This window comes from Nicotiana sylvestris, chromosome 6 (assembly GCF_000393655.2).
Source record: "Nicotiana sylvestris chromosome 6, ASM39365v2, whole genome shotgun sequence".
Classification (NCBI taxonomy): domain Eukaryota; kingdom Viridiplantae; phylum Streptophyta; class Magnoliopsida; order Solanales; family Solanaceae; genus Nicotiana; species Nicotiana sylvestris.
In genome coordinates this window covers 87,493,578-87,506,179 of record NC_091062.1, presented here as the reverse complement: position 1 = coordinate 87,506,179, position 12,602 = coordinate 87,493,578, and the positions used below count along the sequence as shown (strand labels likewise).

Here is a 12,602-nt window from a genome sequence, read left to right as displayed (position 1 = left end):
TCCAGTATATTATGCTGGACCGGTCTCTGTTGCAGCAAAATAGTGACTATTTTTCAATGACTTGGCAAACGCTGACTATTTTTGAATGATCAGTCTAAAAACTGGCTAGACCGTGCTATTTCTCCGTGAGATTTTGGTGAAACACTTGACTGTTTTAAATCTTATTCCAATAAAATAGTTATAAACCTCAGGCCCCCTAAATTCTCTCAGGACCAAGTACTTGTGTATACAGTTCTATAAAAATTTTACGGAGTGATCTTTCTTATTAACATGTTCAACCCTCAGATACTACTAGAATCTTCCACTGGGTGTGTCCATATTTTAGAAGGTCATGTACATACACTCAATATCATCCAGCTCTTTCCTAAATCTTGTACAAAGTGAAAGCTTAGTGAACCATAAGATTCTTTTAAAGTTTTTTGGGGACCAAAAAAACACTAATGAGTTATTCCATTATTCGTGGATGTAATGACTTTATGTTTTATTGTTTACTTGCTCGGTAAGAGCGGATCTCCACGTATATGAGCTTGCAAAAAAAAGTTGGTACCAAACTCGAATAGAGGAGAAGAATAATGTATTAACAACAACATAAACTAGCTAATTATGATGAAGCCAATATAATACAAACAATTCGTAACACAATTAATTTGGGACTAATGATTAACTAATTATGGAACATGATAAAGTTGGAAAGATACAAAAAAGATTAGCATTGCGCATGCGCTGGAATGACAAACAAAACAGAGAAATGTGGTAGGTCTCAATTCTAGGTTATAGAATTGAAACTTTCTGCCTCTCTCTCTCTCTCTTTACTAAATGATCAGCTTATGTGACTATTCAACATCTGACAATAGAGTTACAGAAAAATTCCTTAAGACGATCTTATTCTTTTTCTCTATTTTCGGGATAAGTTTCACGTGCTCTGCTTGCAATATCTTAAACCATTTTGGCAAAAAATAACAGTAAAGAGCAAACATCACTGAACACATTGCTGTATTGCTCAAACCAAGTAGGAGGAAGGGAGGATCCACACAGAAGAGGCTGCATCACTGAAAATTTGGATTGTTGAATCATATCAACAAAAGAAACAGATATATATCCTGCCACCCAAATAAAAGATTGCTTGAAAGAATGTATATTGATAAAACCACAAAATAAAAAATAAAAAATAAAAAAGGATTTCCTTGTTGTTGGGAATAAACCCCTATTCACGGTAATAAAAGCGGAATAATAATGTAGAACCGAAATACGGTAATTAACAAGAATAAAAGAGTAAAATCGATACCAAGATTTTCACGTGGAAAAACCCTTTTAATAAGGGAAAAAACCACAGCCCCGAGAGGAGCAACTAATATCACTATAGTAAGGGATTTTACACTTTGTAGGTCCGAGTAAAATACTCCAAAGACTACTACAACACTCAAAAGAAATAACCCTCTTTTGATATTCCCACCTCACTACAATATCACTCACTCTCTATTTTTCTCACACACTATTTTCTTATACCCTGTCTGTGAAACCTCACTCTTTCTTCCTCTCTTTGTTGGTGTAATTCAAATGGCTCAGAAGCTCTCTATTTATAGAGATTCTATACCCCTACAAATGTCATCAGTGACATCAAAAGAAAGGAAATTTTTTTTTTCCAAAGGATGACTTTTAAGCAATTCAAAAACAACGGTGGCTGCCATTTTAGAAAAAGCAGACAAAGGAAGAAAGTTGTCTTCCTTAATTTATGGGTTGGACCCCACAAATTTCCCTCTCTAGTCCCATTCACCTGAAGGAGGTAACACCGGATGTTCTAGTTTGAGTGTATGCCGACAAGTTCTTTGCATAACTCAAACTTGTCTCTTGGTACCACTTTGGTCAGCATATCCGAAGGATTCTCACTTGTATGGATCTTCTTTACCTGTATAGACCCATCCTCTATCCTTTCTCGAATCCAATGATATCTCACGTCGATATGCTTCGTCCTTGCATGATACATGGTATTTTTGCTCAGGTCTATTGCACTTTGACTGTCACAATAGACGACATACTCCTTCTGATGCAATCCAAGCTCTTGAAGGAACCGTTTGAGCCATACCATCTCTTTGCCAGCTTCAGTAGTGGCAATATACTCTGCTTCAGTTGTAGAGAGTGCGACACACTTCTGCAACCTCGACTGTCATGATATAGCTCCTCCTGAAAATGTAAAAAAATATCCAGTAGTGGATTTTCTATTATCAATGTCACTTGCCATATCAACATCTGTATAGCCCTTCAAGATTGGATGCGATACTCAAAAGCACAGACAATCTTCTGTGGTACCTCTTAGGTACCTGAGTATCCACTTGACTGCTTCCCAATGTTCCTTTCCAGGATTTTCAAGAAACCTGCTGACAACACCAACTGCGGGAGCAATATCAGGTCTAGTGCATACCATTGCATACATCAAGCTTCCGACTGCTGAAGAATAAGGAACTCTAGCCATGTTCCCTTTCTCCTCCTCTGTTGTAGGACACATCTTTTTGCTCAACTTTAGATGACTAACAAGAGGTGTGCTGACTGGCTTAGCATTCTTCATGTTGAAGCGTTCTAGTACACGTTCAATATACTTCTCCTGAGATAGCCACAACTTTCTACTTGTTCTCTCTCGAACTATCTTCATCCCTAGAATTTGTTGTGCTGGGCCCAAGTCCTTCATATCAAATGACTTGGACAAATCTCTCTTCAACTTTGCGATCAGCCCCTTGTCTTTTCCTACAATTAACATGTCATCCACATACAACAACAATATAATAAAGTTATTCTCAGAAAATCTTTTGAAGTATACACATGGATCAGAATAGATCGTTAGGTATGTTTGACTTTTCATGAATGAGTCAAACTTCATGTACCACTGCCTTGGTGTCTGCTTCAATCCATAAAGACTCTTATTCAATTTGCACACCATGTGTTTCTTTCTAGCTACTTCAAATCCTTCTGGCTGCTCCATATAAATCTCCTCTTCTAAATCTCCATGAAGAAATGCAGTTTTCACATCCAACTGCTCCACTTCAAGATCTGGGCTAGCTGCTAAGCTTCAAAATTGTTCGAATAGAAGTCATTTTGACAACAAGTGAGAAAATTTCGTCAAAATCAATACCTTTCTTCTGTTCGAAGCCTTTAACCACCAATCGAGCTTTGTATCTGACCAGCTTGCCATCTCCATCTTTCTTGAGTTTAAAGACCCATTTGCATTTGAGTGGTCTTTTACCCTTTGGAAGTTCAACCAGCTTGTATGTGCCATTTTTCTGGAGAGATTCCATCTCTTCTTGCATAGCTTTCATCCACTGGTTCTTTTCTGGATGGGACAACACCTCCTTAAGACTTTCTGGCTCCCCCTCATCACTGATGAGGACATACTCTGTGGAAGGGTACCTGCGTGACTCTACCCTTGGCCTCTCTGATCTCCTCAGAGGTTGAGGTTGTTCTTCTCCCTGAGTGGGGTGCTCCACTTCCTCGACACCTTCATCAAGTTGCTCCCCCTGCTCAATAACCTCACCAGGTTGCTCCCCCTGCTCGGCAACCTCGTCGGTCGTACTTTCTGCACTTGTGGGATTGTTAGAAGTAGAAGGAATAGTAACAAAGTTAGGAATTATACCATTCTTCGCCTTTTCTGACATATCAGCAGCAGTTCCAACTTCACTTTCTCGGAAGACTACATCTCTGCTTCTGATGACCTTCTTCTTTACAGGATCCCACAGTCTGTACCCGAACTCTTCATCTCCATATCCGATAAATATGCAGGGAACAGATTTATCATCCAGCTTTGTTCTCTGCTCTTTTGGTACATGTGCAAAAGCTCTGCAACCGAACACCTTCAGATGCGAGTAGGACACCTCCTTGTTGGTCCAAACTCTCTCTGGGATTTCAAACGCCAACGGAACTGATGGACTCCTATTGATCAGGTAACAGGCTGTCTGAACTGCTTCACCCCAGAATGACTTAGGCAGTTTAGCCATTCTGAGCATGCTTCTCACCTTCTCCACAATGGTGCGGTTCATCCTCTCGGCTACGCCATTGTGCTGTGGGGTTCCAGGAACTGTCTTTTCATGTCTGATCCCATGACTTGAACAATACTCTTCAAATTCCCTTGAAGTGTACTCACCTCCATTGTCACTTCGGAGACGCTTTAGCTTTCGACCCGTCTCCCTTTCTACTAGAGCATGAAACTTCTGGAAAACTTGAAACACCTGATCTTTGGTTTTCAAAATATAAACCCATAATTTTCGTGAAGCATCATCAATAAAAGTAACAAAATATTTGTTACCGCCCATTGATTCAATTTCCATTGGGCCACAAACATCAGAATATACTAAATCAAGTATATTCAATTTTCTTTCAGACGATGTCTGAAATGAGACTCTATGTTGCTTACCAAATAAACAGTAGTCACAAGGTTTTACTGTTGTACCTTTAGCATAAGAAATGAGTGATTTCTTGGCAAGAATATGCAATCCCTTTTTGCTCATATGACCCAATCTTTTGTGCCACAAATCTACAGAAATCTCATCTTGTGCCGCGTTCAATTCACTTTGGCATATTTCTGCATTTGTCTTGTATAACGTGCCACGAGCAACTCCCTTTGCAATCACCAATGATCCCTTAGTGAGTCTCCACTTTTGATTTGCAAAATAGTTCTCGTATCCATCTCAGTCTAAAGTAATTCCCGAGATCAAGTTCATCCGCAAATTAGGTACATGCCGCACATCCTTTAGAACCAATGTGCATCCGACATTTGTCTTGATACAAATATCACCAATCCCCGCAATCTTTGAGTAACTTGTGTTACCCATTCTTACTGTGCCGAAATCACTTGCTACATATCTGTAAAAAAGATCTTTTACCGGGGTGGCATGGTAAGATGTCGTTGTGTCAACCACCCATTCCGACTCTGGACCTGACAGGTGCATGCATTCCTCTTCCTCATTTATAAAGAGGACAACATTATCATTGTTTTGCACCATGGCGACTGTGTTGTCGTCATTCTTCTGGCCACTGGTTTCACTTTTGCCCTTCCTTAGATTTGGGCAATCTCTTTTGAAGTGACCTGGTTGATCACAGTTGTAGCAATTTCTAGCTCTTGATTTGGATCGGTTCTTTGACTTCCCACGAGCTCCGGATCTACCATAGTTGCTCGAACTCCTGATAACTCCTGCCTCTACCTTCTGTGACGAGAGCATGTCCTTGATTTTCAGGCTTCTTTCTCATCTTCTCATTGAGTAGAAGAGCTGATGTGACATCTTTCAACTCAATAGTAGTCTTACCATGCAGGATGGTTGTTGCCAAATTATCGTACGAAGATGACAACGAGTTCAATAGCAAGATGACTTTATCTTCTTCCTCGATTTTCACTCCGAGGTTGGCAAGCTGTGTGATTAGTCCGTTAAACACATTTAAATGTGACAAAAAATTCGTACCTTCACCCATGTGTAGGGCGTATAACTGCTTCTTCAGGTACAATTTATTTGTCAACGTTTTGGACATGTATAGGCTTTCCAACCTTGTCCAAATTCCACGTGCAGTGTTTTCATCAATGATGTTATTTACCACATCATCTGATAAGTGCAACCTGATTGCACTAGCAGCTCTTTCATCCAAGTCAGCCCAATCCTCAGCTTTCATTGTATCATGCTTTTTGGCATCAGCATCTAGTACCTTGTGTAATCCTTGTTGGATGAGCAGATCCCTCATCCTTCTTTGCAATGTTGAGAAACTGTTATCTCCGTTGAATTTTGCTACTTCGTACTTTACTCCGAGCATTTTTATTTTTCACCGAGTATAGTACTACCGACAGTGAATAGTATTTCAGTGAACGAGCAGAACCTGACTCTAATACCAGTTGTTGGGAATAAACCCCCACAGAAATAATATTCACGGTAATAAAAGCGGTTAATAATGTAGCACCGAGATATGGTAATTAACAAGAATAAAAGAGTAAAATCGATACTAAGATTTTTACGTGGAAAAACCCTTTTAATAAGGGAAAAAACCACGGCCCCGAGAGGAGCAACTGATATCACTATAGTGAGGAATTTTACACTTTGTAGGTCCGAGTAAAATACTCCAAAGACCATTACAACACTCAAAAGAAATAACCCTCTTTTGATATTCCCACCTCACTACAATATCACTCACTCTCTATTTTTCTCACAGACTATTTTCTTATACCTTGTTTGTGAAACCTCACTCTTTCTTCCTCTCTTTGTTGGTGTAATTCAAATGGCTCAGAAGCTCTCTATTTATAGAGATTCTATAGCCCTACAAATGTCATCAGTGACATCAAAAGAAAGGAATTTTTTTTTTCAAAGGATGACTTTTAAGCAATTCAAAAACAACGGTGGCTGTCATTTTAGAAAAAAGAAGACAAAGGAAGAAAGTTGTCTTCCTTAATTTATGGGTTGGACCCCACACTTGTAAGTTCATATTTTCTTCATCCAAGATAAATATATGAAGCAACACTAAGAATAGTTATTACCGTAATAGCTTAGATTTCACCAGTGCACATGTGCAGCGCGCCACAATGATGAGTCCTGCTCATACTAGCCTTAGTTCGTACTCACCAGCCATTGTTTTGTACCTCACCCATGGAAGAGCTTGATATCCGCTTTTTTCAATAATTTTGAGATAACGAACCTGCTCAAAACCAAAACTCTTACATTTATATAGTAGTTGGTATAATAAGTGCAGTGGTGTAGGAAAGCTCTATTAGTATTATGATTTAAAAAGGACCTCCGACATACCAACAAAAATTCTAATCTAGTCATATGCTGAATGGTCTTCAAAACCGATCATGATACAAAGGGTTTGGTTTCTTGAAACATTGTTTTCCATCATTTGCCAAGTCGAATATCTTGTTAACAGTTTAATATCTTTATCTACATGATGCCCTCATTGAATATAAAGATATTGTTTTTTGAATCTCTTGAGCAGCTTAGAGGCAGCCTTAACATGGATATGGCTTTGTCTAAGACCTGAACACAATTGGAACACAATATAAAATCTTGTTATTCTAGTATTTTATAATATACGGATGCTTTTCTGATTTGGCAGTTGAGGTCAGATCCAAACACAGGGATAAAGCAAATAAATCCTCTAGGGTGAATCATGAAACCCTAATTCAGGGCACAAGATCAAGGGGGAAAATGGAGCTTTAGCACCAGAATGTTAAGGTAAAATTACCTGAATTCCTGAGACAGTAAAATATGGTATCTCAAACTTAACACGGATTGGAGCTTTTCTATCAGGAGGTGTATCTTCAGATATTACACTTGGAAGTCTAAACTCTGCCCTCAGCATATACTCCTGTTCATTAGTTAAGACTGATAAAGCAGTAGAAGATCTTCTCACAATCAATGGATAAAATACAGATGCATCAGTTGCTCAATCCCTACCTTATTACCAGGGAATGACTTGATTTTCCATACCACAGCATCTCTCTCAGGAGCATATGTAGCATATCCCATTGAAGTTCGTATATTGGGATTCATCGCATCAGATGGCACAGGCAACTCAATTTCCACATTCATAGCAGTGCTGCCACATGAAGTAGCTAGTTCAGTTCAAAGATTTCCACAACATCAATTTGCAGTGATAAAAGAATGACATCTTCATGTGTAGTTCTAGATGGCTGGTACGGTTTTTTATTTGCACAGATTTATTCACCAACTTGATAGAACTTAGAACTTGTCTAACGGAATGGATAGCTGGAATATAAATGAAGAGAGGAAACATTTGAAAAGATGTATTCTACAAGTTAAAATTTCCTATATGTGAGAAAAGAGAAAAATGCTACCTACGCTCCTTAAACTGGCTTCTGGCTTTGACAGACATCTCAACCCGGCTTCTTGAATGCCTTTCAACTTGAGCTTCTACCCAAATCAGTGGCTTCACCTGAATGCGTTACTAGTAATTTTATGCACTTTTCAGTTGCCTCAACTAATAAAAGAGGAACAATCATAGGCACGCTACAAAGAAAACATAGTAACAGAGAACATGAGTTAAACCTGAGTACTGAGTCTATATGTCATCAGATCAAATGAGCCATCAGGAGGTATAAAAGATATTGTGCGATCATTTTCAAAACGAGCCAAACGCACACACCTGAATATACGCACAAGTGGTTTACACCGAAGGAGTTTATTAGTCAAGAGCGAAGAAGCTTTTCTGGTGTACAGTAAGCTTGGCTCAAGAGGGTGGTGCGAGCAATTCATTTGCATAATTTTACAGCATATTGAGGAAGTAGTCACTTAGTAGACCAATAATTCAATTTTTACTAGAAAATGCTTACTGATGAAATTTGATATCATCCAAATCAATGGATTTGCCTTTGGTAGGCCGACCTTGAGCCTCCAATATTAATCTGTCATTAAGCCCAAGCTTGCACTCAGGCATGCCACTGCCATCGATAAAATACAATGTTTTATCAAAGCAAAAACAGATCATTGTAAGAGTATACATATCTTTTTGGCTTTCAGTAAGTAAATTTCCTGTATAAAACCATGGGGAACAAAAATAGTTTGCAGTAAGCTTCCTTAGTTGTGGCTAAGATAGATACAAAAGCATGAACTACATTACCGGTGTAAAGAGATTATAAGAAGAAAAACTTGAAGCTTATGCACCTATTTTCTAACAGCTTATCAGGTGAAGTTTCATGTAGTTGGTTACTTCTTTAATTATGCTTACCGTTCATTTCCTTCTCTTAATGAAAAATTGTAAATCTTTGATGAAGAATCCATTTCACTGAACATTGTGATATAGATCAAGTTATTTATTTCAGTCATATCTGAATAGTGAGACTAAAGCACCAACGTCAGATATCACTGGAGCCCTTCAACCATTGTAAACACTAAAATTGCAAATGTTGACGATACACTTATTTTGGCTTTTTGAAGGATATCCGCAAAATTAATACGACAAAAAATCAAAACTATGTCATGGGGACCATTCAATAGATCAAAAGCTTAACAGTGTGAGAGATCTTTTACAAGATCTGCGACCTGGTTGATCCAATCAAAGCAATATACGAAAAGGAATTCAAAAATGACAGTTTTTTCATTCTAGATACGTAGTTTATTATACTGGAAGGATTAATGTTCGTGTTTAAATAAAATCAAGGTATAAGGCAATGAGCAGAGCCTGTACGGTGATCAACAAGGAAGTGTAGAGATGAAATGATATCAACTAGGACTACTCTCATCTGTGATTCGCCTGCTAAGTAGAGAAACAGAACAGAGAAACAAGTCTTAGGTATTTAAAAATAGCATCGTTGATAAACCAAGTACCTCAAATAAGCTCTCATTTTTAACGCCCCGTTAACTTCAGAACGTATTGACTGGCCGTTGCTGTTGACAAGGAGATTAACATGTTCGACCACATCCAAATATACCTGATTGAAGACAAAGAAAGTTTGATAGTTAAGCCAGAAGCTAAGCTAATAAGAGATGCATAGGGAACAAAAGGAAATAAAAAGGGCATACTTCATTATTCTTATAAAATACCCCCTCACTGCGCCACGAAACTGCATTTGTCACGGCCATTGGAGGGTGCTGGGTGACTTCCATTCTGTATGCATCCGTCTTGATAAACTCACTAAGAATCTTAGCTTCCGTATATTGAGGGTAACCAAAGTCCATCATTTCATCAAGCAATTCATACTGACATATTATCATTGAATGAAATCCATAAGTTATCTGCCATAATCTAAAACCTTATATTTTTAAAAGCTGTTCCTTAAACTCACCACAACGACAAAGTTATCTCGTAGAGACTCCTCTTCCAGTTCTTCAAAATAGTGCTTAAAGACCTCCAGAAGAAAATGCAGACAGTAAGAAAGCCCCTCACTTCAATCACTCATTAAACTAATTGGTTGGATCACTTACATCAACTACACGATGTAGAAAGAAAAGGAGGCTAGCAGCATTAGAATTCTGCCTCGATGCTGCCATCAGGTAAATGTTGTTGTGTTGTATAAACATGTAATTCACGCCATTTTCATAGCATACTGGTCCATGAGATTCTACGTCACCCTAATGTAAGCAGATTGAACAAAATAGCACAGTCCATTCACTTCCCCTTCTTGAAAAAGAATTAGTATGGAATTGGATTCCATTAGTAAACCAAAAATATGAAGCAGTCAATGTCACAAGAACAAATTCTTCGCTAATAAAACATGTCCTAAGATTTCCCCCTTTCTTTGTGCAAGGAGATTATTCTTCATTTGTACCTTCCCGGATAAAGCCATAAACTATGCGAACTACAGTTTCAGAGATCTCAATTTGACTCAAAGTCTCACTACTCACCCTGATGTCTATTATATATGTTGTGCATCATAACCACTTTATTCTCAGCTATTGGACCACAAAATCCCATCCTCATATGAATCACATTATTTGTCATTTCTTTTACCAAATCCATGTTCCGGCAACAGTAAAAGGGAAGAACTAATGATTAAGACAAACATATAAAAGACTTCTCATATACTTCATCAACTTATTGTACCTAAGAAACCAAGACGTATTATGCTTAAAGGAAGAGTAAGCTAATTCAATAAGAAGACAAAAGGAAAAACCAAAGCAAAGGGGGAAAAAGAAAAAGAAACAGTATGTAGTAAAATCACTCATTGGAGTCAATGTGAACCAGTATTTAAAATTCCTGACACTCGATGGATTTCCAAAATAAAACAAGTTAATCTCAATTGAGACAATCTAATATTTAAAACTCGTCATCCCAGAATTAAGCTAATTACGACTAGTATATACTAATATCTCAATCATATCCTTAGCAATTCAGAAGTACTACACCAAATGCGGAAAATTCATAAAATTGAATCAGCTAGCTAGTAAGAATAGAGAGAAAAACAAACTGGAAAAGCACAATGTATACAATTGGAACAATAAAATTGAAACGATTGACATGATCATGCACAACGTAATCATATACCTCTTTCTCGAGGAGCTTAGAAAAGAATTTCTCGACTTGTTGAGCAGAAACATCGCCTCTATAGTCACGACTTATAAGGCATCTACCTTTCATATCAAGAAGAAACAGCGCCGAGGTGGCACCCGCCATTGATCTCCACCTAAAATATTACTACAGATATAAGTAATATTTGTACACAAAATTAGAATCATTAATTTACCTGTGGGTTAATTGTTCCCCAGATGTGTGAGAATGAAAGCATAGAGATCTCGTAATGCTGTTTCATACGTCTAACGACTAACCAGGTTTTGAGATGTAACCGGGCGCTAACGCACGTGTTTTAGACAAAGCCTATTGCCAAAGTCAGCTAATTTCAACAAGTATTTCTTATTTATATAAAAAAAAAAAGTATTTTGGAGAATAGTAGTTCATGTTGGGCTAAATTATTTAAGAATTATTTTAGTTAGTAGTTTGTTTTTGGCAATAATTTTTAAAATAGGATTGTGAGGTGTCAAATTACGTAAAAAACACATCCATATAAGTTGACATATTTATCATTTGGCAAGGTGGATGACGAAAATTGGTTATTTACTTATTTTTGTTAATAAATTAATGCTATAATTTCATATGATATGAGTATCATTTCAGAGATTTTTTTTAATAAATGGATAATTAAGCCTGCATATTATAATTTGTAATCTAGAAAACGATTGAGAATTTAGTTTATTTATGAAATAACATGTGTGGTTTCGTCTTGAAAGATTTAGTATATTTTGCTTTGAAACAATTGTTATTGAAGAAACACTTTTGATTATTTTTTATTTAAAAAAAAAACATTTGTTCATCAAAAAGAAAGAAACAATTTCTTTTTTCTCTTCTTCTAAACAAACAGTTCTTAATTTAGGTAGGATAATATGTAAACTATTTTCTTATGTGTATGTGGCCCAATAAGATTAGACCCATAATTAATATTTAATTAATGAGCAAATCTCATCCGTCCGATCGGTTACTTGATGGACGTACCGGATTAAGTGAGAACCTCTATAAATTGGTCCTCTCCCCACCCATTAGGGTTACGGGATTTTACTTTCTTTCTTCCATCATTAAAGGCGACGGTAACATAAAGTTAGGGCAAGGGGCGAGAAACCAGTTTTTGAATTAACGCTTCCGCTTCAAGATAATGGATTCCGCTTCAGGTATGTTTTCTATGGCAATTATATGTAAGATTATCATGTTCAAGATCCTGGTATGAATTAAAGTTTATGCTTACATGTGGTATCATGAGCCTGGAATTTGAACTGATAATCTTCGCGGATGAATGCCTAGATGACTTATGCTTCGACGTGATTACATCTTTATTTGAATATGATTACAGTAGTAATCTAATGTTACATTTTGGAGGCTTAGATTTGTCTGATAAATGCCGTTTTGGATTCTGCCAAAATAAGAGACAATATTATGTTATTGTGTTTAAAGCATCTACACTAAAATAATTTTATAATGGAATCATGTGCAATTAAAATAAAGTAACGTTTAAGGAATTAAGGGATATTGGTGATAAAGCCATAGAGACGGCGTTCTTAGAAAGTTAACGTCGACGGCCTCCACTGTCTAATATTTTTGGCTATATATATTTGATGCTCTCTTAGGGTTACTAATTT

General features: G+C 37.2%; 1 protein-coding gene and 1 non-coding gene across 5 annotated transcripts; one reads left to right on the top strand and one right to left on the bottom strand.

Moving 5' to 3' along the window:
• Positions 1–559: 559 nt before the first annotated feature.
• LOC104222715 (AP-1 complex subunit mu-2-like) lies at positions 560–11,264 on the bottom strand. 4 transcript variants are annotated; one of them, XM_070148520.1, is made up of 13 exons: positions 11,244–11,264; positions 10,963–11,101; positions 9,903–10,049; positions 9,764–9,826; positions 9,501–9,677; positions 9,306–9,409; positions 8,312–8,419; positions 8,028–8,124; positions 7,817–7,914; positions 7,416–7,557; positions 7,204–7,326; positions 6,500–6,657; positions 560–1,100 (listed from the first exon to the last, which is right to left on the bottom strand). In XM_070148520.1, the coding sequence occupies exons 2-12, from the start codon at positions 11,089–11,091 to the stop codon at positions 6,559–6,561; spliced, it is 1,287 nt and encodes a 428-aa protein (XP_070004621.1). In that variant the 5' UTR covers positions 11,092–11,101; positions 11,244–11,264; the 3' UTR covers positions 560–1,100; positions 6,500–6,558. The 4 variants fall into 4 exon arrangements, with proteins under 4 accessions (XP_070004621.1, XP_070004620.1, XP_070004622.1 ...); XM_070148519.1 differs by lacking the exon at positions 11,244–11,264 and adding an exon at positions 11,162–11,233; XM_070148521.1 differs by lacking the exon at positions 11,244–11,264 and having other exon boundaries at positions 560–1,049; positions 10,963–11,223.
• Positions 661–763, top strand: LOC138872312 (U6 spliceosomal RNA). Its single transcript, XR_011400770.1, has one exon. It is a non-coding gene; the product is annotated as a U6 spliceosomal RNA (small nuclear RNA).
• Positions 11,265–12,602: the final 1,338 nt, after the last annotated feature.